Source organism: Clavelina lepadiformis, chromosome 4 (assembly GCF_947623445.1).
Source record: "Clavelina lepadiformis chromosome 4, kaClaLepa1.1, whole genome shotgun sequence".
NCBI lineage: Eukaryota > Metazoa > Chordata > Ascidiacea > Aplousobranchia > Clavelinidae > Clavelina > Clavelina lepadiformis.
The window spans coordinates 10,988,408-11,015,420 of record NC_135243.1 but is presented as its reverse complement, the minus strand read 5'-3'; the positions used below and the strand labels follow the sequence as shown (position 1 = coordinate 11,015,420).

At 35.5% G+C, this 27,013-nt stretch overlaps 1 protein-coding gene across 7 annotated transcripts in view; it reads right to left on the bottom strand.

The window, feature by feature from the left end:
* The window catches only part of LOC143451555 (sodium channel protein type 9 subunit alpha-like), a 51,869-nt gene extending 32,861 nt beyond the window's left edge, over positions 1-19,008 (bottom strand). For 3 of the 7 annotated variants that reach the window (XM_076952194.1, XM_076952195.1, XM_076952199.1), the window contains exons 1-9: positions 18,870-18,995; positions 14,101-14,258; positions 9,048-9,265; positions 2,852-3,063; positions 2,119-2,247; positions 1,918-2,027; positions 658-1,678; positions 383-527; positions 84-227 (exon numbers count right to left, since the gene is read on the bottom strand). In XM_076952194.1, the coding sequence (XP_076808309.1) occupies positions 84-227; positions 383-527; positions 658-1,678; positions 1,918-2,027; positions 2,119-2,247; positions 2,852-3,063; positions 9,048-9,265; positions 14,101-14,131 (2,010 nt within the window). In that variant the 5' untranslated portion in view covers positions 14,132-14,258; positions 18,870-18,995. Of the gene's footprint in view, positions 1-83; positions 228-382; positions 528-657; positions 1,679-1,917; positions 2,028-2,118; positions 2,248-2,851; positions 3,064-3,392; positions 3,642-9,047; positions 9,266-14,100; positions 14,259-18,869 lie in introns of those variants that run through there. The other 4 variants (XR_013114865.1, XM_076952200.1, XM_076952196.1 and 1 more) reach the window with 4 other exon arrangements.
* Between the last annotated feature and the right edge of the window lie 8,005 nt (positions 19,009-27,013).

The window sequence follows — 27,013 nt, the reverse complement described above, 5'->3', positions numbered from 1 at the left end:
AATATGGCAAAGTGTGATCTTTCGGAGGTTATTGTGCATGTATAGCAAATAGTTCATTTACGGTAAAATTTGACTTAACTGACAAGTTCTTCTTCATCCACAACAGCCTGTTGTTCTTCATATGCCATGTACACAACGGCCAGAATCAAATTGATTAAGTAATAGGAACCAAGAAGCACTACTAGCATGTAAAAAATTGCGTAAGTAGGTCCGATCGTATGTAAGGTCTAAACAAATATAAAATGTTGGGCAATAATTCTGGGACCTGGCTTCCTAAAATTTTATTTAGTTTTATATGCAGAATGCTTGAACTTTAATTCAAGCTCAAAGTGTAAATGAATACAAATGTGCCTTTATAGTTTGTTCAGGCACGTTAACTCACTAAATAATACAGTCGATTCCATGCATCTAAAGTTACTAAACGAAACGAGGTAAGGAAGGCAACAAAAAAGTGATCAAAACTTGTGTAATCATAATCAGGATTAGATCCAGCTTCCATACATTTGTAGCCAAGTGGGCAAACATCACTGCAAAACAATTTTTGCTGTTATTATTTACTTATATTTACAAACAAAAATCAGGCTCTGTTTGGGTGTTTTTTTTATCGCAGCTGAAAATAAAGTGAAAGTTTGCGTGAGTAAGAAGAATAACACCTACTTCTCTGCAATTGTGCAATAAATAGGTTCGAGCGCAGGTCTGTTTGAAGAGTTGTGGTAAAAGTACAATCCACTATTTGGTTCCACCATAAAATAGTTTTCAATGTCGTTTTTCCACTTTTCCTTTGAAGCATATTCCATATCGTCCCAATTAATCTCAGAAAAGTAAATGAATGACTTCTTCCAGTTTGTAGTAAAATTTGTCATTTCAGACAAAAATTGAAACTGTATAACGAAATCTCGCGTATTCCATCGTGGCACTTTTTTCCTGCCATACTCAAGTATCTCCTGCCATTGGTCATCATCAGTAGTTGAAGTATGAAAACCACCAAGGCACGATACAGAAGAAAAACGAATAACTACATTTAGTGTACAGACTACAGGGTATTTTTGAGGTGGAGATGTAATGTTCGATAACACATTAGATTTCGTGCAATTCCAATTTTCAAAATTCAAATCGGTTTCTGCAGAAGTGTCTTCCAAACTGTAGTCATGCGATGCTTTATGAAATATATTAAGAAGCGATGAAGTCGCATTAATATGTAGGCGCATGTTTTTGCTTTCAAAGCACATAGATGAAATTTGTGACAAATTTTTCTGTAATAAATACGATCCATGTAGTGACAGTTTGGCAATATTTAAAACTGTCTTCAACAAAACCATGTCTTCATTACTCCACGATTTTCCGTCACCAGTATCCAGCACCTGGTTTTCATTGTGACTGCTTAATGCTTTCTCACCATAAACAAGTGAAAGTTGTTTCCCAACAGGAAATAGAAGAGGCATATTTGAAGTGTTGGAAGTACTATTGCAGGGTAAGGTAGATATATTTGAATAAAGAAACAAAGAATCAGGTGGAAGCTTCAATGTTCCGGCTTGTCGGACACACTTGTGTCGCATAGTGCCATGGAAAAGCTGATATCCAATGAGCGCAAACACCGAAACACAAAACACAGTCAACACCACGGCATCTTTCAAGGCTCTTATGGAACGTAATAGTGCTTTGACTATTGCACGTAAACCTGAAACATTGTACGTGAAAAAGTAAGTTAACGCAAAGGAGAATTAATTGATGTCTCTTCTCACGCCCAAATGCATACGGCATGAGTATACAACTATACACGTTTACCACAATCTTAAAAATGTAACCATTAGGCGCTGTTTTGTGCAGAAAAAGAAAAGAAGAGTATAGGAATGAAATACCATTAAACAGAAACTTTTAATGGACAAGCGCAATACTTTGAGGAATCTACATACAAACCTGGTACGACAGACATCGTTTTAAACGCTCGGAGCACTCGGAATGCTCTTAGCACAGAAAATTTTCCAGTATTTTCTGAAACTGCTCGTCTTAAAACTTGCGAAAGTATCCTTTAAAGAAAATTTGCTTTTTTTGCACGTATAGGATATATAATTTCAATCACAATACATTTGATATCTAAACTAGCAGTGTTTAACTTACGCCATTATAATGACCAAGAAATCCAACCAATTCCATGGATCACGGAGATAAGAAAAACGATGAAACATAAACCCTTTTGCTATTATTTTAACAGCTGCCTCGAAGAGATAAATGGTGGTGAAAATATATCTATGATAGGCAAATGGTTTTAAAATCAATTGATCAGTAAATGCATAGGCTTTATAAGATCGGAATTTATTTCAACAAAGAGTATAACAATTTCGTAATAGTTTGTAGAATTTAGTACACAAAGAGAGGTGAGGCTCGGAAGACAAAAAATCATTATAGTAAATAAATTGTGAGGTTCAGTTAAGGTTTAGTTAACACATAATTCGATAATGTTAAGAGAAATTCAAATCAGCTCTCGAATGTATCCAAAACTTGTCGTTTGTCTATTCGTTAAACAAAAACTATCGAATATATTCGAGAACTTAGTTGAAGTTCTTTGACAGTATCCTGTTTACGGAACATCAGTACCATATTTGCCTTGTCTATAAAGAGATTCTGGAAATATCTACTGTATATTATCATGTTCAATCACCAAAAAGGCTGAATGTGCAAGGTTTTAGCTTATAACATAAAGTGGTCGATAATGGAAAATTTCCCACTCAATGATAGAGAAGGAAAGACAAAAAAGATAATTAGAACCAAAAGTAAGTTCAGGTGTGACGAGCATGAACATAACAAGCATTTCTTTTCCCAGTAAACAATTATATACTTCTCGCAAACTTACTCCATATGGTCTTCAATCCAGATAGGAGGATCAACCAGGGTCATGCAGATGCAATTAACAAGAATGACAAAGGTAACAAAATACGAAAACCAAGGAGTTACAAACATATTGACAGCTGCTGATCGAAATTTGTTGTTCTGACCAAAGAGACACAGTGACTTCGCTTTGTTGAATCGAAAAATAGTGTCCTGCTTGTTCACGACAATGTAGGTCTAAAATAAAACAATAAAAATTTTATATATTACACTTCTGCGCAAAAAAATGGCCTATTACAATTTGAAAGATTTAAATAACCACTTTTGTATAATCAAAAGCAACGCTGCTTTAAGTTTAAAAAATTTAGTTGCATAAAAAACTTGTTGAGCCCGCAAGGCTTCTGCTCAGTACATTAGTTGTTACGTACATGTTTGCAGCATTTTAAAACGTTTTGTAATTCCATACTAAGTTCAATTTTAGTATAATTACCTTAGCGGCTTAGACTAAATAACGGCATTTTCTCGGTAATTTATTACAGAGGTTACGGACACTGTTCACTGATTACCTCCTCGCCAAATCGAGCGTGAAGCATAGAAGATACTCCACTGATCAATGTTAAAGTACGAGACAAAACTTGATTTCCTTTCCACTTTCGGTACTTTCGTTTGAAAAACAGACGTGCTTTCGAAGGCTGGCGGCGACTGCTGTGTGGCTTGTCATACATAGTTACTTGACTTCACTTGCACCGATAGTTTCGATTTCACATTTGGTAATATATTGTAAGAATGAAAACAATATCCTACATAAAACACTTTATTTTAACTAAACTATATGTTTTGACCAGATTTGGATGAAAGTATCTCTAATGGCTTGTTGAATTCACGATTCAGATATACGTTTAAAACAGTTTTTACTTTTGCCAAGTAGTTAACGGTTAAATTCAATTCTATGTGGGATAAAATTAAATCGTTATGTATGACTGGATAATAATCGATTACAATTTGAAGAAACAGCAAACTTATTACGAATAAATCGATTAATTTCAACTTTGGTACTTTAAAAATCGAATAATCAATCGATTACTAAAGCTGAATCCTGAATTTATTCGAATAAAATTCGATTATCAATAACATGCTAACGATTCACAATCGATTACGAATAACGATTACCCCAACCCTGTTGGTAACACAGTTTGCTAGGATAATTAGAAGATACTGTATAGGTACACCTACGTTCACATCATATAGGTGTTAATGTTACTTCACATTTACTTGCCCCTCCAGCTCTGCCCATCCCTTTAAAGCAGAGGTGACGAACCTGCGGCCCGCCAAACAATTTTGTGCGGCCCACCAAACGATTTGACAAACGCACATACATGCAAGGCATATAGGTCTTATAGCAATTAGGGTTGCCATACCGTCCGGAAAATTCCGGACATGTCCGGAATTTAGGGTTAAATTTTGCGTCCGGGAGACCAGCAGTCTTGAACGAAGCGTCCGGTGAGACCAGCAGTCTTGAACTTTCTTTCACCTGTTTCTAATCTTTGCGCAATGCGATATCAAAAGCTGATAGCACAATTGAGTCGCAGCAGTATGTCTTCAATAGATTGCCGCACTCAATCGATGTATTTTTTGCGGCCGCGGGAGCAGCTAAAAATCTGCCAAATGAAGCGGTTGTGCTTGAATGCTAATTATTATGCAAAATGTTAAAAAAATTGTGCGGCCCGCTTGCTCAGCCGTAACTGACAAAGTGGCCCGCGTCATCGAATAGGTTCGTCACCCCTGCCTTAAAGTGAGGGCAAGTCTAAAAACAAATTGGCCTTAAATCAAGGAGTAGTCGTCAGTAAACATGCTGGAGTAATGATTTTTAATAATATGTAGTGAATTAAGCAATTATTTCCAAAATTGTATCCCGAATTTGGCCTCCTATTATGACGTCACATGGTAAAAATCATATCCCTGATCACTGGTGTTTGTGTTAGGCATGACAATCTAGCTGACTCGTTTTGGTTTGAATAAGTCTCCATAGGTTGGTGATTAGTAGCAGGAAATGTTAATTTTCAGCATAGGAACGTTACAGGTGACAGTACATGAACTGGTAAAGCATTCTCGCAGTTACCGGACTAGGCTAGAGCCAACAGCCAAGACTGAACCGTATTGTTGTTAGCCTTAACATCAAACCAATAGAAATACACAAGTGGTAAGCTAGTGTCGGCTTATTCAACGCCTATTATTCGTGTTGTACACTTAAGTGCGCCAAAATTATATCCATTAAGATTAAGGCTATTACTCTTTACTTGCCTGTCACTGGATACATTCATCATCCATACTTGATCCAATAACCTGAGTTATCCCTATTGTTTCTTTTATTGCGACGTAATACGAGCCGCCATTTTCGTCAGAATTAAGCGATGAATATACGTTTTTAATTATTTCTGCCATATGACAATAACTGCTTAACTACTACATATTAATACAAATCCTTTTGCCAGTATCTTTAATGACAACCACTCTTTGATTTAAGGCCAACTTGTTTTGGACTTGATCCTTACTGTGAAGGAAAAACTTACGTACCGTATAGCTTACCTTCATAGGAAAATATATGGTTTAACCAGCTTCCTATCCTAAGAAACTGTGATACTATAATAATATACTCTCATTTAATGAGTTAACGGCTTGACACATACTATAGATAATACGGTTTTAAGAGCACAGCTCCGTACCACAAAACAGCTCATTAATATGCATTAATCTTTAACTAATGGGGTGTGTAAAATGCAACTGGGGAGTGTGCACAATCAAGAATGACTTCAACGCTTTCCTAAACAACAGTTAGTATACCATCTTCTCACATCATTTTCAAAGTTATAGTTGCTTTGCAATCTAATTAATCGCTTCCTTGTATCCACAGAAGATACTTAACGTTTTCCGTCACACATCGAGATTGATTTAAACACAATAAAGATACATCATAAATTCACAGCAATGCCACTGCCGTATCACATACCACAATGATAAGAAGTCCCCCTCTAGTCTGAGCTTATTTGACAAAAGAAAGAATGCGGCAAGCAAGAGCATAACTATTGTGTGGTAGTTGGCTGTCTATCTGTATCTGCCCACTCATCTCAACATCTGTTTTGGGTGATAAGGGAATAAATTGCTTGGAATTTTGATAAATTGATTCGAGTTATCACCATAGCAAAACTCTGTTTGATAAGGTTTATCTATAGAAGGTGGAAAAAGTTGTTATAAAACCACAGCGCCATGAAATCACAACACCTTAGAAAATTCTCATCAAGAAACCGAAGCAATCTTGAAGTTTTTGCGATAGATTTTCGACCACACGTACTGTAAAATCTGTTTGGTCCTAGTTGTCGTATGTAATTCGTGTAAAAGTTGCGTCATCTGTATTTAAACCATGTAGACTACTTTTAACGCATTTATTGTAGCATTATTTTTATTTACATTTTCATAACTTACTATACCAGCACTATACCAATACTATGTTCACCAAGAAACAGAAAACCGACAATCACCCATCAGAATGACAAACACGATGGCAACAGCAGTCAAGACAAACTGTTATCAAAAAACCAAAGGAATTCTGACTTTAGCAACCAAAATAACATCAAAAAATAAAAGTTTTAAGTAAAACGAAATGAAAAAGTTTCTTAAAATGTCGTTGCTTTGGCTCTTTGAGTTTTTGGATTTTTGGTAAATGGGTAGTAAAATGTTGGGGTATATTATATGAAAACATTTTAAAAGACGCTTGCATTGAATGATTCATTGCCATTGAAGGTATGTGGCATTTTCTCGTGAAGAAAAGGAAAGGAATCACTATATAAGCAAATTGAATAACTACAAGCAAAAGTTTGAAAATCGACCGGGATTCATTTCGTTAAGATATTCTAATTCCTTTAATTTCTTGAGAACCTTTTCTGACTCGTGCACTCAACGAAAGGTCTACCGTTAATTAACATTTATAAACGGGCCGGCTTTGCAAAACATTTATGCAAAGCAATGATTAATTATCAAACTGTGGGTCATCGGCCTGCGGTAGGCCATGAAGACATATATCCAATGGGCCGTAGAACAGGCTATTTACACAAGACACAGGCAATGTACAGTGTAGAAGCTGTTATGCTTTTATAATTGTTGCTATCATTTGATGCTGCTTTCCAAATTCTACTGCTGACCCAACCAAAAAAGGCTCGCAGTCTGGCACACAAGTATTGTTTTGGCATATTGTGCACAATTGAGAATTGTGTAGCAAGTTGAATAAATGTTTACCATTTATACACATCCAAGACGCCTATTTCTGAATATAACAAATTTATTATATTCGTTAACACTAGAAAGACTGAAGTTTTGATTTACCTAGAACGACGGAGGGTGTAATTTTGACACCCATGTACTTTGAAGTCCAACAGTCTGTTTTGTTTACGTTTTTATTTAACATAACAACACAAACAAGTCAAACATCACTAATCAAGTGAAATATAATGCCAAAATGTGCGAGTATACTTCATTTGCAGCCTTTGCACACACGCTGTATACTGGGAGTGCATTTTCCACATACCGATAAGGATTTTTCACATTTGTGGCATCTGCCAACAGAGCAGTTCTTTTTGCAGTGGTCTCTGACTTGGCAGTTTCGTGTTGGTGGTTGTTGAAGCAGCTGCTTCTTCTGTAGAGCGAGGAGTTCTTCATCCCCACATTCAGATGTATCTTCTGGTATGTCACGTAGAACAGATAAAACCTTTTCAACTGATTTTATTTTTCGAACCATTTGCTAGCCTACACAGTAAAGAAAAACTACACAAGTCGGCCAAACTACCTCGTCTGCAGATGCAGTGAACAAAAACTGCTCTATTCCCTACAAATTCCATCTCTACCTCGTTTGTAGCCGAATGCACACTACATGAGAAATTCACTGCAAAGGCGGATTTTGCGCCAGGAAGACGTACAGTAAGCCTACGCTTCATGTCAGTTACAAAAGAGACCGTGGGAAGCAATAATATGGAGACAATTAAATCTTGGATGATGATACAATACAATTACAGACGAGAAATTTTAGATTGTTTTATCACAAAAGGATTTGAGATTCATAGCTTTGGTGTGAACTGTTTGCGCATCGTACAATAGGGTGTCAAAATGACATCTTCCGTCGTTTTAGGTAAACAACACAGATTAGGGCACTTTTTGTACTCCAAAAAAATGGTTACAGGCCTGCATTAAGTTCATTAAAAGATTAAAAGTCACAAAAGAAACCAGTTCTACAGTAAACGACTTTGGGTTAGTACAACTTTATTTTTCCAAAGGTGTCAAAATGACATCCTCCGTCGTTCTAGTGTTGCACGACACTGTTGTTGGGCTAAAGCTGTACTACAGTTTGTAGTACCGCTAATAGCCTAATAGCCCAATTTAAAATGTTACGAAGGTTGCTTGGTAGGCTATAAGCTAACTAATTATATCAATTTAAAAATTTCAAGACGTAAGCCAAGAAATCAATGACTGTTTAGTAGTTTGTAAAACAGTGAATTTATTCGAAATAATTTAGAAGGGTAACCTTTTTTCGGTCAGTTGTGGGTCGCAGACCAAAAACACTTGAAAGCGACTGTTTTAAATAGATCTGGCAAAGCCGTGTCAATCTACGTGTCAACACCAACGCTTTATGAGAAGTGCAGCTGCCTAAATAAACTGGTTGAACTTTTACATGGTTAACGTCGCCGATAATGGCAACACATTTCACGTGAGCGACAGAAAGCATGAATCTTTTTTCTGAAAAACAAGTAATTCTGAGTGTTTTAATTCCTACAGGCTTACGAAAAACGACCTTGTACCTTATGTCTTGCACAAATTCATGCTTAGTTTTATCAAAAAAAGCCCATTCAAAGTAAGCGGTGGCAGTATAATGAGCTGTCCGGCATACGGCTCGACTTGGTTTAAATTTTACAACTCAGCAACTATTGTGGTTGCCAGGGAAAGCATGTAAAGAAAGAGTTTAAAATAGTTGTATGAAACCATCATTTCTCAGTAAGGCAAATCTCAGTAAGTTCAAATAAATTACTGTGCATTTAACTTAACACTTTATGCAAAAGTACGACAAAATACTTTCGAAAGTATGATTGTTCGCACAATGCATTGGAAAATATTTTCAATTAAATTCAAAACATTCTTGACAAGTATATATCAGCACAAATAACGGAAGACATATTTACCTTCTCACCATAGTAATCATCAGGGTCATCTAGAGGCTTATAACAACAGTCTGGAATAGAATAATCGCTGTTTTCGTTACTCAGATACACTGGAAGTTTCTTTCCTTCTTTTAACTCAGCCGTTGGTGGTTTTCCTACACGGGTGGTAACATTCAGGATGCCTTGCATAAGCGAATTGCGATGCAATACGTTTTCCATCGCATTTCTGCGATCGGAGACTGCGTATAAACGACAATTACTGCTGTAATACGTATGACAGGGAGAGTAGCATTTTGTGATACGGGTCTTTGAATATTTGTAATTGTAAAGCAAATTGAGTGGTAAGGTATACCAGTGATTTTCAGCGAGAGCAACTTGGCTCGCCGAGGAAACAATATAGGCCTTTGGGGCAAGGAATTTTGCCAAGAGAGGTAATGGGAAAGAATTGAGAAACCAGTATAGGCTATACCAGTGGTCCACAACCCCCGGTCCGCGGACCAGTACCGGTCCGTAGGTCAGTTGGTACCGGTCCGCACAGGGTACTGTTAATTAGTGTGGGAACCCCTTTTGTTGCGTAGGCACGCTTGAGTTCTCGAAATCGATTGTCTGGAGAGGCCATTTTATCGCATAATAACCTTAGTTTATTACATCACAAGCCCTTGTTATGCTAAAATTCTTGAATTGTTATCTTGAGTGTATCAGCTAGTCTTAGTATCCCTAATTTAGTATCCCTTGCCCATTCTAACTGCCCGATGCCCTTTAATCAGGAGAGTAAGTTTGTTACATTCAGTTTTTTAGGAGGCGCGCAAACTTTTATTTTCACAGGCTGGGGTTATTTAGCCAGTATTCAAGAGTATTTTTCTCCCCCACCCTTTTAGTGGGTCGCGGTAGAATTATCAAACGTAGATCGGTCCGCGGAGAAAAAAAGGTTGGGGACCACTGGGCTATACCGCTATAGTATACAGTACACAGTGCACGATTTGTTTTCCTATTCAGGTTTAGTTTTTACAATTATTATATTATTGAATATTATTTTTGATAAATTTTAATTCATTGGTGTATTTGTATAGCATACCGCAAAGTCTTCAAGGCAATCCTACATCCTTCAAAGCACTTTATGCATACGAAACAAAAAAGTATATTCTGTGCCTCTATAATATAGAAGTGTATAAATTAACCGTCGTTTGCTAAAAATATACCAGCGAGAAGCTAGTTACCGTCTTCTTATAGTTACTTATACAAATCATGAATTTGGTTGTCTATCATGTGGTTTCTTAAGCAATGATACTTGTTTTTTCGCAGATGAAGTTGGATACATGCTACAAACATACTTATTCTTCTAATTTTATTCCTATTGTGTTGTACGAGCAATCTTGCTCGTGCAAAAGTGGCAACATTTGACTGAAAATAATACTCACATTTTTGGATCAGAACAGTGTTTGAAAGCTGTGAAAGTTGTCTTACATATTGTGTTACTCACAAGTACAAAAATGAGTTTACAAATTAATATCTGAATACAGTGATTTTTGGGGCTTTTTTGCAATTTTTGAGCCAATAGAGCGACGTGAAAACCATGCGGCGTGAAACCTGCAGGGATCAAGCGTTCTGTGAAAAAATCAGTCTTTCAATAAGAATTAATTAACAAAGCCACTATTTCGCCAGACAAAATCGTGTGTTCGAAGCTATTTTTCACGTTTCTTGTTAACCAAACTAAAACGTTATAACATAGTAACCTAAACCTGACCTAAAATCGCCTTCTAATCTAAATTCAGCTCCAATAAAACCATAGTAACTAAAATAAACGTCTTGCATACCCATTCTCGTAATCTAACCGCCTATCTTTATCAACAGGCTACGCGTGACCTACATCGGTGCAATAGTCACTTTGACTAAAAAAGTGCGATCAAACTGAAGATGATATTGATTTGGCGGCAGGTGGCTTGGTAGCTTTAATTCAAACTATAAAAAGGATGCGTTTTATACGCATTGAAGAACGTAATACCAGAAACAGTATCGTTGTATAAGTTGTTATATGGGTTATTATTGAAACGTGAGCTTGCCGTTTATCAAATTCTGCACAAAATCAGGAACTCGTAACAGATATTTAAAAACATTTATGCACGTAATTAGTAACATAAGTTTTGATTCAATAACCTTTTTCAACGAATTACCTAACGCAATATTAATTGAACATTCGAGGTCTTGATATACTTATCAAAGACATAGTTTATCAAGAGATTCATCTTCCACAATGGATATTTTCGTTCAATTTCCTTTCTTTTAACTAACATGGTTACAATTTTGTAAAAAAATTTTACTTCCCACATCAAGCCCTTAAAAAGATAATAGAAGAGGTACTCCCAAAAGTTCAGTAGAAACTTATGACGGCGTAAAATCAAACAACATTAGCTTTTTTTGGCGTTTCTTATTTTATGCAAAGAAGCCAGACATTTTTGATAGTACTAAGCATGACATCAAAGACCACCAATTTCTTTCCTCACAGGTAGAGCAAAGTACACAGAGTATAAAAAGTACTATACATTTATATACTTGGGTTCCTCTTTGATAAAACTGGCTATTGAATGGCTTCTTGACGCCTAAGTAATTGATTTATTTCCATTTGTTTCCACGCTAAATGTCAGCGTCAGCAAACCTGTAGAGCTGAACCTCACAGATTCGATTCGTCAACTTATCGTGCCTTGACGAGTATAAAGTATTGCATTTTTGTAACATATGAAACGCAATAATACTAGCGAGTAAACTTCACTATTGACAGTCTCCCGTCCGTCCAGTCTCCCCGACAGCAATACTCCCATCAACACAATACATAATTGACAGTAACAGTCCGAAATGACAATTGAATCGATATCAAAGATGTACCACCCCGTCAGGTATAGATTGATCTATAGCAAAGGCGCAAGGTACTGTCAAATAATAAGTATCGATAAACAAATCGCTGTCTTTCGAAAAATAGTGTTTAAAAAACAATCGAAAAAGCACAATCGTTAGGAAAACGACCTTCATTGTAAGTACTGCTGAGTGCTGACTCTAGTTTAGCATTGTCTGGAAACTATATCATCATTTTTTACAAAAGTCAGTAAATTTAAAGAAATATTGTGTTTGGGTTCGCCATTGTTGGTATTCGTGTTCGCCCGAATCTTCCATAAAGGCGATATTCGGCGAATCTATTCGGGTTTGGGTTCGTATCGGCCCATCCCTACTTCTAACTAATAAGCGCTCCATTTTTTTAATTTCCAATAGTCGACTTTATTAGTTTCTTTCCTGGAAAATTGTGGTTGGTTACTTTTTCATTCAAAAATACTAGCAGTTGGTTATTTTCATGTTATGGATGTGTCCGGTTTTACAACTTTTTGTGTGTGTTACTTTCTTGTTCAAAAATTCCAGGTAGTTATTGTCATGTTATGAACATTTCCATCTATGCATCTTATTGTTTGCAATTATATCCAGTTTAGTTAATTCTGTACTGGTATTTTACAGGGACATGTATTTTCTTGTAAGTTATGAAATTATCTGAATAGTAGTTTTAATTTTAGGATATTCATATTGATCGATTTCTTTTTGGCACTTTTCGACGTTTTCAGTTTCTTGTTTGGAATTTTTCGATTTGCAAAAAAAACCTATATATAAATCAATGCTGTTTGTTTATTTCTGTTTGAATGTTTCCAGTTTACCAATTTCTGGTGTTGTTGTTTTCAATTTTTGTATTTTCCTTATTATAAAATTTCAATTTGTTCAACTTTTTACTGGAATTCAATAGCACTCCATCTTATAACCACTGGTTGGATGCTTCATATTTATTTAATGTTAGGAAAATATACTGTGTAAACTGTAAAGGCTTGGTTTCTTGTAGTTTAATACCTTTCAGGAAATTAGGCCTTGTTGTTGCGTCGTTCTTACTACAAACCAAAAAATTTGATTCCATGAAACTTTCGTACATAATTGTTTTAAATACTCATGCTGGCAATTACATAAAGCAGATGCATTTACATTCTCAAGTATAACTTCTGCAAAATATTTTTGGAATTACTTTTAAGAAGTCCTAGGATACCATTACTCTAAGATCACCAAGAATCAACTACAAAAGATATCAACCATATTTTGTACATGATTGCTAAAATGCCGTATGCTTATTAAAAATACGTTTTGCAAATATAACTTAAATTGCTATGTTATATGAGGTATGCTAGAAAAGTTCCAGGACTAGTGTCACAAAAGATCTATTTCAAACCCAAACTACAAGTTATCCCCTTCAGAGTAATCACACTAGGCCTAGAGTCTAATGTACTTTCCCATCCGTCTCTACCACGCTTGCATGCACTACTGGAAGGATTCTTCCGGGATTCTCCGTAGCTCTGTTGTCGCGGCCTTTTTGATGCCGTGCACATGCATCTTCAAAATTAGTTCCCTTGATGACCCCTTTGAACTTGTTGAAGAGGTAAAAATTCCAAGGATCCAGATCGGGGGAGTAGAGAGGTTGCTCCAGCACAATGATGTTCTTCTGGGCCAGAAACTCTCGCATACTAAAGGCAGTGTTGACAGGTGCGTTGTCATGGTGAAGCACCCACGAGTTGCCCTGCCACAGCCCATGTTAATCGCATTCTTCAATATGAGGAGTATCGTTCATTGCAAGTTATTGCCACAGGGCCAGATGATCAAACTGCTTGTCTATAAATAGATACTGCGGCGTTTGATTCCATTCGCGCGAGAGGAGAAGAGAATTGTGGCAGGACAACTCGTGGGTGCTTCACCATGACAACGCACACTTTAAAGGGGATAACTTGTAGTTTGGGTTTGAAATAGATCTTTTGTGACATCGGTTGTGAGACTTTCTGACATACCTTGTATAGTTTTATCTAAACATCAAATATAGGCTACCTTAGCCAATTTCTCGGACAATGTTATTATACAATGAAATAATACACAATTTCAAATACACCAATTATTTAGAGTTTTGCATTTTAAATCGTATTTAATATTTTTTTCATTTGCTTTAGTTATCAGTTATTATTTATTAGCTATTAATCTTTGGCAATAGAAAATTAAAGCAACTTACCTCCAGCTTTATTTCTAAATCCCATGTGCATGATGGAGTCAATATATAGTAAGTTATCTCAAAAGCAAGAAACGAGTCGTGTCTTAGCGGCCTAAACTGCTCCTAGTCGTCTTGCACTTATATTTGAAGGTAGATCGACTTCGAAAATGTGATAAAACCTTAAAGAATAAAAGAGAAAATTAAACAGAATCAAGTTTTAATCCAAAGAGTCAACCGCAGAGAAACCTTTGAAAATTAAAGCAATTATTGTAAGGATTTTCTTTAAATAACATAATAGTAATTTTGACAACAAATTTTCATAAATCTCTTATCTTAATCACCATTGCTATGATTGATTTTGAAAATAAAAAGTAAATGTTACATGCATGTTGTAAACAAAAATGCAAACAGACACTTTAAAACATACATTACTTGACCCATTACATTCCGTACTTACAGTACAATACGCATAACACTAACAGCACACTATTTCATAGCAAGCAAATTGTGGAAATTTGATACATATCCTGATACTGAAAAATGCTGTTCTTGTTTAACAAAAAGTACTGGATTACTATTAATAGCAAATTAAAAAACAGAAAAGCGCTATGTTCCAACAGATATTGATGGACTTAGGTTTTTTAGTACAGTACTTTGCAACTTTGATAAAATACGGTTTTGTATTTTATGAGATGTTAACATATTTATGTCAAAATGCTGCTTACTACCTTCTATGTTTACCTAGTTTTGATTATTCGCTTGTTAATATTTGGGTCAGTCTGTCAAAATTTATAATTGCTGCTAGCTTTTGCGAGAGAGGAGTTGAATTTTTTCTATTCATCGCAGTTCACACAAAAAGCGGTTTTCTCTCTGGTGTTGGGCAGTTGTATGCCGCCCCCTCGCGTTGGTCTACTTTCTCGCTTTTCTCTTCCGGAGTTTATGCCGCGCGTAGTAAGCATGAAATGCAGAGGGAGGTAGGCAAGTCAAAGGAGTAAAGAAACAACTAAGCTGGGTGTAAGATCTGGCATTTTGCACAAGGTGCTTTCCACAACTTTAGTACCATGTAACGAACCAAAAGTTAAAGAATTTTTATTTTAACTCGCGAAAACCCGGTTGTTTAGTTTTCGAGTAATATGCAGTATAACTAAGGGTGAGTTGCTGCAACACACATGTTCCTACGATCGACATGGTGAAAATGGTTGAAATAGGGTTGGTTTGGTGGTTTAGTAACCTTTGGCCTTTAGTCTTAGTTTGGGCCAAAATATCATACTAGGATAATTTTTTACTATTAGAGTTTCTTAATTTAATAAGTCATGAGTTTCCCATTTCCCATTTTTCTTGGTTACTTATCTACACGGAAAGCTGTACACTACAGTGTCTTATAAAAAATGAGTCTAATATACTTTGAAACTTTTTGTCCATCGGAAAACATCCGTTGCGTACCATATTATAAGGTGGCCGTTTTCTTTGCTGGTATGTGGTAATGTTAACCTAAAATTTAAAAACATAAAGAAGAAACTATTTACAATTTAAATGCAAATAAGATTGATGTTGCTGTCTTGAAAAAAGGATTATTTAATATCTATATAGCCTACATAAGAAATCATAGCGCATAATAACCTACATCCAAAGTGTACATTAATTTTTTTATCCAAATCTCCTTCCAGGACATATGTATAAGAGTCACGACGCGTTTTGGGCCCTTGGATCATGCTGTATAAGCAATCTCCCTTTAAACTTCCGTGATTTTGCTGCGTTTCCAACATTTAATGATAATTTACCTTGTCAGCCAATCTTTGCCTGCGACAGAGAGCAATAAATTGGATGTGCCAAAACATTGACAACTACAGTACAATCAAGATCTATACGCCCAAACCTCGCAAATTAATCAATGATTTCAATAATTTTGTTTTTCGTGAAAAGCGCGGTGGGGACAAAAAATGAAGCCAGTTGTTACAAGCTAACAAACAACGCTAACGCTAACAAACGGAAAAAATGACAAAGCCAAAAAAGCTTAAAACGTGCTCAAAAATAATTACGAGGTAATAATTGCTGGTAACAACTAGAACGACCAGCTAAACCCATAATGATTCAAATGAAACAAAGATGCTCTAGTGACTAGTCGCTATACTTTTGTTTCCCGCCCTGGTCTATATACGCTGGTAACTTCCATTGCTTCATTTGCCTACAGGTTGACTGGCGATATCATGTCGCTATAACAACGACTGATACCAAAGACGGAAATCGGCTGACTGTTTGTGGCCCCATGCCGGAACTATAAGCCTTAACACGATATTTATTGCTGAAGCCTGATTTATGTCTGAAAAAAAAACGAAAGATAAATCGACGAAACAAGTCAAATATATAAGGAGTACAGGAGCAACAATAAAAACACGACCAAATAAATGACAATGAAAATTAATAACAATATCGCAAAATGTTGTATTTTTACATAATAAGATATTCAATTTAGAATTGTGAAAACTGTTGGAAGTGAAGTCCGAATTTGGCCTGAAACGTTTCACAAACTTAAGTCCGAGTCAGAATAAAAAGAGCAGAAATAGTAACTGAAAAATAGGTTTGTGCCCAGCCTATTTGAATTTTGAGTCCAGTCAATATCAATTTCGAGCCCAGCCCATATCACTTCTGAACCCACCCAATTTCCATTTGGCTATCATGCACTATATTTGTTTTGTTCGAAAGCTCCTTTACTTTGCTGCCAATACGGGCAAGTGCGAGTTTTTCTGCAACCCCTGAGTTTGGAGCTTTTCTGGGATCACACGGTGGACAACTTTTAGAATAGCCTTCCACTTCTTTCTATATTCAGTGTTCTAAAACAGTTTCCTTGCGCTTCTTCACGGTCATTACCATAACTAACCATATCTTTCACTGAGACTAATGCTACGCACAGGGTCTTCAGATTGCGATTGGATAGCCGAATCACAAAATTCAAAGGGAAACTTATACTGCTTTCTTTCGAATCATTGACATGCTTGTATGGTCTCCCGCTCATTGCGTCAGCGTTTCCATTGTGTTTACCGTGGCCATGCATTAGTTCCAAATCGAATTCAGCCAGCAGTTCCAACCTTCTTACGCACTGTAAGTTACCATAAATTTCTCAGGAGTTGCATAACCACCTTAGAGATGTGTGATTTGTTCCTAACCTGTTTATCGGACAAATGTAACGGAACAAATTCACGGCAAATACCACTGCCGATTTTTTTTTTCGCGATGTAAAATAGTTTCGTTCAGCTTTAGTAAGGCAACAACTTGTGTACGCTACATGCTGCCCTACATCATTTACGTGCTGCGACAATACACAACCTGCTGCACTATTTTAAGCATTATAGTATCAAGTATGAACGTTTCTTGGAAAATCCAGATAGACCAAAACCGGCGGTGTAGATAGCACAGTGCTAAGCTAAGCAAATGCTGCATTGCAATTACTATTCGATTCAAAGGTACGCGCATTCTTTTGGGTTAACACGTGCAATAGGGCAGCTATCTGAGCGAAATGTTTCACGAAAACCTCGGTAATGAGATGTCAAGCCCAGAAATTGTCTTATCTCTTTTATGCCTTTTGGGGTTGGCCACTCTTTAACAACTTTAACCTTATCGGGTTCGCAGCGGACTTCTTCCAAAAAACGGTCCTGTTTGTTTAATAAATGCTCCTGAAAAGAACATGCATAACTTATAATTTATATAATAATTATTATATCATCCAAGTACGCAAGCATCCTGTTCCATTCAACGTCGTTTAAGATGAATCTCATCAGGCGTTGAAAAGTTGCAGGAGCGTTAGCCAGCCCGAATGGCATTACTGCAAACTCAAACAAACCTTTATGACAGGTAAAGGTAACCACGCTCGAGCACCACAGCACCTGGTGCCCTGACTTTACTGCGCAAAAGTGCGGTGCAGTTCATGTCTGATGCAGTCACCAAGATCTGTGTCAAACATGAATATTTGTCGTTCTTCAGAGAAAATATAAACCAATAATTGAAAGAAACAGCTGTACAATGAATATAGACACCCCGTACGAAAGTAGCTGCTTTCACAAAAAGACAATATATAAAGGTATTTTTTATTCAAAAGTACCGATTGAGTTTTGATTTTCTTATGCCCACATCCAGTCAAACTTGGAATTCCTATAGTATACGTTCTGAATGTTGTAGACAAACGCACCAAAACAGTGCCCAAGCAAGCCGCTTGTATAGGCTCCTTTAATAGAACAATAAATAATATAGATACACATTCATACACACAACATACACATACATACACACACAACAATTTTTCCTTGATTTTAGGTTAACTGGTTATACCACTTGGCCCTCACTTTAAAACACACTTTAAACAAGAAAGTTTTCTTCTCTCTTCTTCGACAAAACTGAGAATAGCTTATACTGATATTATACCTCCATATCAGACATGTGCAACCAGTGGCCCGCGGGCCGCACTGCGGCCCGCCAGGTTGTTCCGTGCTGCCCGCGTGGTGCTCAGCAAAATGTTAGAACTTCATACTAGCCATCTTCATACTAGCCACAGTTTTTCAATAAATTGTCCCGCAAGTGTGTCGTGGACTGCATTAAATCTATTTCTTAACTACATAAACTGCATAGGAAAGTCGTTTTACGATACTAATTTTTTCTGAAAAAATCATGTGGCCCGCGTTGTCATTCAAAATTTTGTATTTGGCCCTCCAGTGAAAAAGGTTGCACATGCCTGCTCCATATAATGAACTTAAGTTTTTTCTTAATATCAAACCTACTAAATATCAACATATAAATACCGGTCAAGCTGCTCGCCGAATGGTGTGATAATCCGCTTAGTGTCAATAGCTTCAGCCAAATTAATCCTCGTAAGTAAGTAATCCGGAGGATATATCAAACGTAGTTGCAGTAAAATAACAAATATAATTTCTTGAGTGCAAATAAATAAGATTATGAAATTATGTATAGTTAAATACACGATTAAATATACAAAATCCTTTTTGTAATTGACAACATTAAGACTAAAACAAAATTTAGGTCATTCCTTAAGGTTTCCAAATTATGAGTTTCTTCCGTTACGACAAATTGAAATTTATTGTAATGATGCAGCTGAAAAACTGCAGTTTATTACAATAGCTGTGTGAGATATGTCATTGATGCGTTTTCGAAAATTGTACGTCTAATTTGTATACTTTGACTGACATAAAAAACTATATACCAGAAAACCTTCATGCCAAAGTTATAAACTAACGTAGAGCTTTACATAAAGTATTGGCCAGTAACAGACAAAGGGATATCAGCTACTGTATTTTACACTACCTATTGGAATTACGATAAAACGATGAAACTGCGATGATGAAATAAGTATAGGCCGTTTCTGTGTTTTGCTCCTATAGAACTTCTGTTTCCATTATCTACTCAATTACAGTATACCGTCGCTATTTCATATGAAAAAACATGCCCTCATTTTTATAAAAAGCTTTGGGTTAAAGGTTTTAGTGAGTGTGATAATTTAGGTTTAGCTATACTGCTATACTAAAACCTTTAACCTGACAGCTTTTGTCTTAGTAGCTTAGACTTTTGTTTCCTAAGTTTTGGCACAGCTTCTATATAATCTATAGTATATATTTCTAACAGAGTTTCTTGATTTCACAAGACATGAACTTATTTTGAACAAAACTTTGATAGTTTTTAGTGTAGGCTACTAAGCATGTTCACAATTAGCTGTTTTTCATGAAATGCCGTTACCGACACAAATCACTCGTTTGCAGTAATTTTGAAAAATCACTTGTTTTGAAAGGTTCTTTTTTAATTGTTCATCGTCATTTCGTCAAAAATAAATAAATGCCTATTTAGTGGTAGAATCTACAAATTACAACTAAATTATGTGAAACATTTTTAACTGACTGGTCAGGTATTGGAATAACTCTGTTAACGAAATACAGATTTCATTCTGTTATTTTGTCTAACTCTTGAATAGTTAATATATTGATCAAAGCAGCAGTTTGGTAAATGTCATCATAGAAAAGTTCTGACTTGTAAAAAATAATTTTTAAAAAACTATACGTTAACGTGTTCGAAAATAGAAGTAATAATTTGAAAATTATCTTTTCCGAAAACTGATGATTTGTAGAAAAGCAATCTACGAAAGTAGTAATTTGAAGTATAGCTTGTTGAAAAAAGGATGATTTTCTATATATCGTTTTTCAGAAGTCATTACTGAGTAACACGAGACCTATAAAAATAATTATAATAAAGATTTCCTCTTAAGCCTGTCATCTTCAATCGCAGGTTGCAACACTAGCTTCCTGACTGCTGTAGCATTCATTTGTCTCATGCCGACGTAAGTTGCGCAATGCCTTTATTACTAAGCAATTGCTGGAGTTACGTAATTATGAATTCGAATTCATGTGTGCCATGACGCCCTTGAAAAATTAAAACGACGCAAAGTTTGAGAACCACTGGGCTAAGAAGTTAAAAAAAGTTAAAGCTGGAATTTCCAAAGATTTAAGAATAGTAATTATCAACGTCAAACCCCTACATGACAAAAGGTTTAGTAAGGTAGATATTTTATTTAAACTACTCTGGAAATTCATAGTTGACAGTATTACTATTCATAGTATTACTATTCCTAAATCATTGGTCATTCCAACTTTAACTTACAAGGGAAGTGTACTACCTACTAATCTTCCCTCGACCTTTATGATGAAAGTTAAAGCCTTGATGTGCTGCTTTATCTGGGGATCCAAATGGGAACGAATCAAATACGAAACTTGGTGCACTGATGCTGAAGGCGGTGCAAATACGATTGATATCGAAGCAATCAGTCAAATAAAATAGATTACGCTACTAATTGACCCTAGTTACCATTATTCATGGAAAGAACTGAAAAACCTTATTTCAGAGACTCGTTGCTTTCATGCCTCCTACCGTTCACGGAAACGAAGTTGCCTAAAACTGTTTTGCCACTACGCTCTTTGAGGTCTTCCTAAGCGCATGGCGTACATCTGCATCAGAAGAAATAAAGTTACTCAACTTACAAACCAAACCGCTTTTCTTCAATAAACTAGTTAGATATAAAAAGAAGTTATGCTATGTTTCTACTATGGTTCGTGAAGGTATCACAGAATACTACCAGCTAATCGACACAAACGGTGATTATATCAATTTTGAAAAGCTTATGATTGACCATGATATTGTAACAACAATCAACTATTTGTGGAACATGTCAAACTTAAATCTGCAATTGCAGATCACTGGGACAATACTTCTCGACAAAACGATCACATCCGAAACCCATTAAAATCTCCAAAACAATTCGTTATACTCAATGGTAAAATATCAAAACGTAGCTACGAGTTCATTCCTCAGCGAAAAGCTACGACTGTTAATATCACACAAAAAATGGGAAAAAGAACTAGGAATTCACATACCCGAGACAACATGGAAAAATTATACCGTGCTCATTACAATTCAACAATTGATACAAAAGTACGTTCATTTCAAATTGAACTTAACCTTAAAGCTATAGTTAGTATAGTATCTCATAAGGCGCTGTTCGCTTTAGGAGCATTAGACTCTGAGCTATGCGTTTTCTGTAAAAATAATGTTGAAACTGGACTGTTTAATGTTTATTCACTGCTCATTTTCGATATAGTTCTGGGAAAATGTATTTAACTGGATTGCTGTGCGCTTGAGGTGGCCTCATAGCCTTCAGTATAACAACTTATTTTTCGGTATTCCTGAACTGACAATAGCGTTAGGACTTGTTAAATGCTTATTGTTAGTAGCGCGTTTTACTATTTATCGAGCCAAGCTTAACAACTATAAACCATCGATAGAACTCTTTGAACATATGGTGAAGGATACTGAAAAATCCGAGAGATGTTCAGCAAAAAGAAAAAAACAAATTAAGATTTCATTATACTGTATTAAATGGGCTTTGCCTGCCATGCTTTTGATAAGCACTTTTAATTGTGCTTTGCCATTTATTTCATACTACTTTTTATTTATTGTTTGTTCTTGTTGCGTCGTTAATCATTAAAAGAATAAAGCACTAAAGAAAAAAAAGCAATCAAAAAATATCTTGCCACTTGGAAAACGATCTTGCAAGCTACGAATTTTGCAATATAAATTGTCGAAATTCAATGGTAGCTTTTAAAAATGTAATTTTTTATCATTGTATTTAACTAATCACCTAACTTGCGCGATACAATTTTTTAAATAAGACATTTAGGTAGGTATAAGTATAAGCCATAAGGTATAATTATCGCATTTTTATGAAAAGATTTTGAATACAATTAATTACATAATATGATGTTAGAAATTTTCAATTAAAAGTTTTAATTACTTTCATAAATTTCATTTCTTCAGTAATGACTTCTGAAAAACGACATGTTACAACTCATTACTTTTTTAACAAGTTGCCCTATTTCATATCACAACTTTCATAGATTGCTTTTTTACAAATCATCATGCAGTTTTCAGAAATTATAATTTTCAAATTATCACTTCACAAAAGTAATATTTTAAGAATTAAAAATTTTGTCACATGTTAACTTATTACAATTTAGAACTTTTTAAAAATTAATTTTTACGAATCAAAACTTTTTTATGATCACATTTAGCGAATTGCTACTTTTATTAAATTCATATACATTATTCACTGGTTACGCAAAATTACAGAATGAAATATATGTTCCGTTAACCAAGCTATTTCAATAAGTGAGCGGTAAATTTAAAATGTTTCGCATAATTTTGTCGTAACTTACTTATACTACCACAAACTAAGCTACACTATTTCAACAGTTTTGGCAAAATGATGGTGATCAATTTTAAACAAATGTTTCAAAACAAGCGATTTTTTAAAAATTACTCCAAACGAGTGATTGTTTCGGGAACGGCATTCTTTAGTGTTCAGGTAAGAAAACAACTAAGTTAAAGTTCACTGCGAAGTTTTTAATGTTGTCAAATATGATTTTATTCAAGTTGTATTTAAAAAACAATACAACGAACAACAGATAGTGTACGCAAGAAATATAAAAATTTCCCTAAACGTTAAGATACATGAGTTTCTTGGTTTTTCAAATAAAGACTTCTTTGTAGTTTCCCCTTTGTATCAGTATTATCAGAAAGCCATATGTTTTTGTAAAGTTTTACTCCCGCATCTTGTGTTAGAAACAAAATGTTCTATAAATTATGCTACTTATTTCAAAGTGTATAACCAAAACTCCACAAATGAAGATTTTTCCATGATATAGTTTTTCGGCAAACAACGAAAACCAAGGTTGTTACAAAGATAATTTAGGAATTAAGCCAAATTCGATGTAAAAATAATACCAAATAGTCCTATGAGGAAATGTTTGTAAGAGATTACTGTCGCTTCATGCTTTATATCATAGTCAAAAGATATTTTGATTGACACTTTTAACGATTGTTTGTCTTTTTTGCAAACAGGAACGACGCATAAGAAACTCTTTAAATATACCGTATATGTAACAATTTTATCGACTGAACTGATGGTAAAGTCGCGGTAAAGCAGTGAGTATGTTTCAAACTTTGGGTGACCAATTCTTTGAATTACATCACAGATAACGCCAAAACGCAAAATAAAGGTACCACTAACGCGTTGGTTTTCGATCTGGGATCCATGAAAAACTTTGTTGTATGCGTATTTTACGTTTTTTACTTAACCATATTCCTCACTCGTTTTACAAGTTAGACACGCGCACAATCCGGGCTTGTAAAATCTCTGGGGATCCAGCCTCGAATAGTAAACGAACGGATTATGAAGTGACACAGTCGATCATCAATCAGCATTTGGAAGACATTATCTCGGGAATGTTATATTGTACGTCTTATCAATATATCCAGCAGATCACATCCTGTAACCTTCGTCGCAGTTTTGATTTAGAAACATAAGTTAAAACAACAAACTTGAAGTTGACTACAAGACGATAAACTATCTGATCGTTTCTGGCAAACATCCCAATTGCTATGCAAAATGGAATTGGCAGTCAAAGCATACCTTATCAATAACAGTGGTAACTATTACCAATCTTCATAACTATAACATTGACAGCAGTTCCTTTATACTTTCCTGAACATTATAATTGATTACATCGTAGTTGTAGCTAATACTTAACAGTACAGTATAGTACAGCTAAAGACTACCATGAAATTTTGATCAAAGCAAGAATAATCAAGAAAGTCTCCACCGCATAGATTTCAGCAAACCATCTGCAAGGGAGCCAGCTTTATCAAACTTCGCTGTGCAGTCATCTCGCTTGTGATCTACAGCGTCATAAAGGCGTGTATTTTTGCTTGTCGGAATTCCAGAGGTGATAACGTCTTGCAACAGCTAATGTCGAAATAGAAAGCGATGTGAAAGGCTTTATAACAAAAAACTAACGATAAGCATCGTTGTCCTGATGACTTGGTCTGCTGATAAGCGAGCGAGTTCTTTTTCACTAGGCTACACAGCAATTTTTGCCGTTGATGCAGAGTGGTAGGCTCGCATGTGCTATTACGTAATTTTAGCAAGCTTCAGAAAACTCAGGTCGCAATAACGAAAATGTAGGCATTCAATCCAAATGCCATGTGATAAGATCAAATGCCGCTAGAAAACCACCGTATTGCAATCAAATAGTTGCTGCAAGGATACTAAACGCTTTTACTCCGTTTAGAGGCAAGTTTTATTACGTGAAAACGTTTGAAGTACCGACCAGTATCATCTTAGATGCTAGTTTAGATTGATTTTTAGATGATTTAGTGTTCGTTTTAATAAAAATCCTCCAGAAAATTTAACTAGTTAGTCAAATTCTTGTTTGTTCAATAAAAATGTTTTTTAGAAACTTAGAGTCAACGAAAATATGCCAACAACCAGTCAACAAATTAATGACAAATGACGCTTACTTGACGTCAATTATTTCCGTGAAGTTGGTACTGTTTCTCTCATATAGATTGCTTTGGGGCAAAGTTGACAGCAGATGCTGACGTAAATTAAGTCTAGTCAATTGGCGGAGGATTTCCGATTCCGAACCTTTCGAATTTTAAAATTGGACCTCGGGCTTATAAGGATAATATAAATATTTCCGAATTCGCACGTATATTACCAGCATTTTCATCAAATATTGAAACTTCCTAATTCTGCTTGTCAGCAAATATACTTTCATTTCACATTGCAAATTGCATTATTAAAAATTTTCCTACAGTATCAATCACCTGGCCACTTAATGTGTTTTTATATAGTATCAAGGTGTGGACTGTTCACCAAAAATGCTTCGGCCAATGAAAATCACCGGAAATTTTGGACATGACTTAGGCGCAAACATAAGCTTGCAGCATTTTTGATTTATCTAAAAAAGGGCTTTTTGTATAAGGTATGTGAGCGTTTTAGATCTAATTACTTTGTCGATCCCGGGAAATACTGAGATTGCAAAAATTTTGTTTCAGGGTTTTAAATTTTAATCTGGAAATCCCAATTCCAGTTAGAAACGAAAAGGCAATAATACCGAATCGCATTGTTTCTTCGTTTTTAGCGCCTTTTTCTTTCAGATTTGGGCAAGACATGCAAACTCACTAGTCTGCTTTGTTACACAAGTCAGAAACTATAGTGAGACGTCTTATCTCGTGCACATGAAATAGGCAGAATTCCTCAATTTCGTTCCTTTTTTTTTGCGCAGATCATATCGGAGGAGGGAATCTGGGACTTAATATCTTTTAACGTGTAAGAACAAGGCTAGCCTTTAAGAGGGTACAGCTGTAGTTACAGACTTTAAGAGGGTAGGTTATGTTGTTTGAATTCAAGGCGGTAAAAATTGATGGGCGATTGTTCGTCATAGAAACACTTACCGACAAAAAATTCATGTCACTCCTCGACGTCAAAGAAAGTCTCAAAGACAAAAAAACACGTTCCTACCATCACAGCTCTGTATATTTTAAAACTGATTTGTGTTTTTTTAGCTCTACTAAATAAAAAAGCTTGCCCAAAAGTGCCAACACTATTTTTTTTTCTTTCGTAGGTGCTAGGTACCGCTTATCCCTATTTTTTTTCATTTCTAATTAGTCTAGTGTTGTCCTCTTCATTGTTTCAATGAAAGTTAGGTACCAAAAAAGGGAAGGACACTTTCTTTAGTCTTACTAATATCATACTGTTTCGACTGGTATAATTTTTCATGAGTGCCACTATTCTACGATATGCTATTTCCAGTTTTTTGAATGATTTTCATTTGGATGTGGAAAGAATGTAATACCCAATTTTTTTTTATCTCGTTCGCTAGAATTTCTTCCCTAAATGACTTTTATGCATGCTTTTCTCAGTTCATGCTGCATTTTAGTTTGATTGCCAATATTCTTGTTTTATTTTGGTCAAGTGTTAAACCGAAGTTATGAAATTTGCATTTTGCTACTATTTTCATACTTTTTGTAAGTTTTCCATAGAAGAATTTATTAAAGCCTGATTGTCTGCGTACGGTTTAATTACTAACTTGTATTTGCTCAATGTGATACCATGTGTATCAGGATTTATTTTCTATCATCTTATGTTATAAGCGGTTCTATCGCACATAAAAAATCGCCAGAATAAGGGGTCAGTAGTGTCAGAGGTTAAGATGGATAGATAGTCTGTTGTGCGTGGCGGGGGAACCGTAGTATGTCGTGCGTGAGTCACTTTTGACTTGCGGAAGGGATTGACAAAATATGTTACAAGGTTCACATGGAAAAGCACAGATGATTGGTAATATAATTGGTTTATTGACATGAAAAATATGCGATATTATAAACGTTCACATGAAAAAAGTTCAAATAGGTGGATGAGCTACGTATATAATATTATTGTATTAAACTAAATAAATAAAATAAACATAATTTGCTATAAACACTACACTACCTAATTACACGACATCAATACGGAATTAAATGGGTAAAGCTGTCAATCAATGGA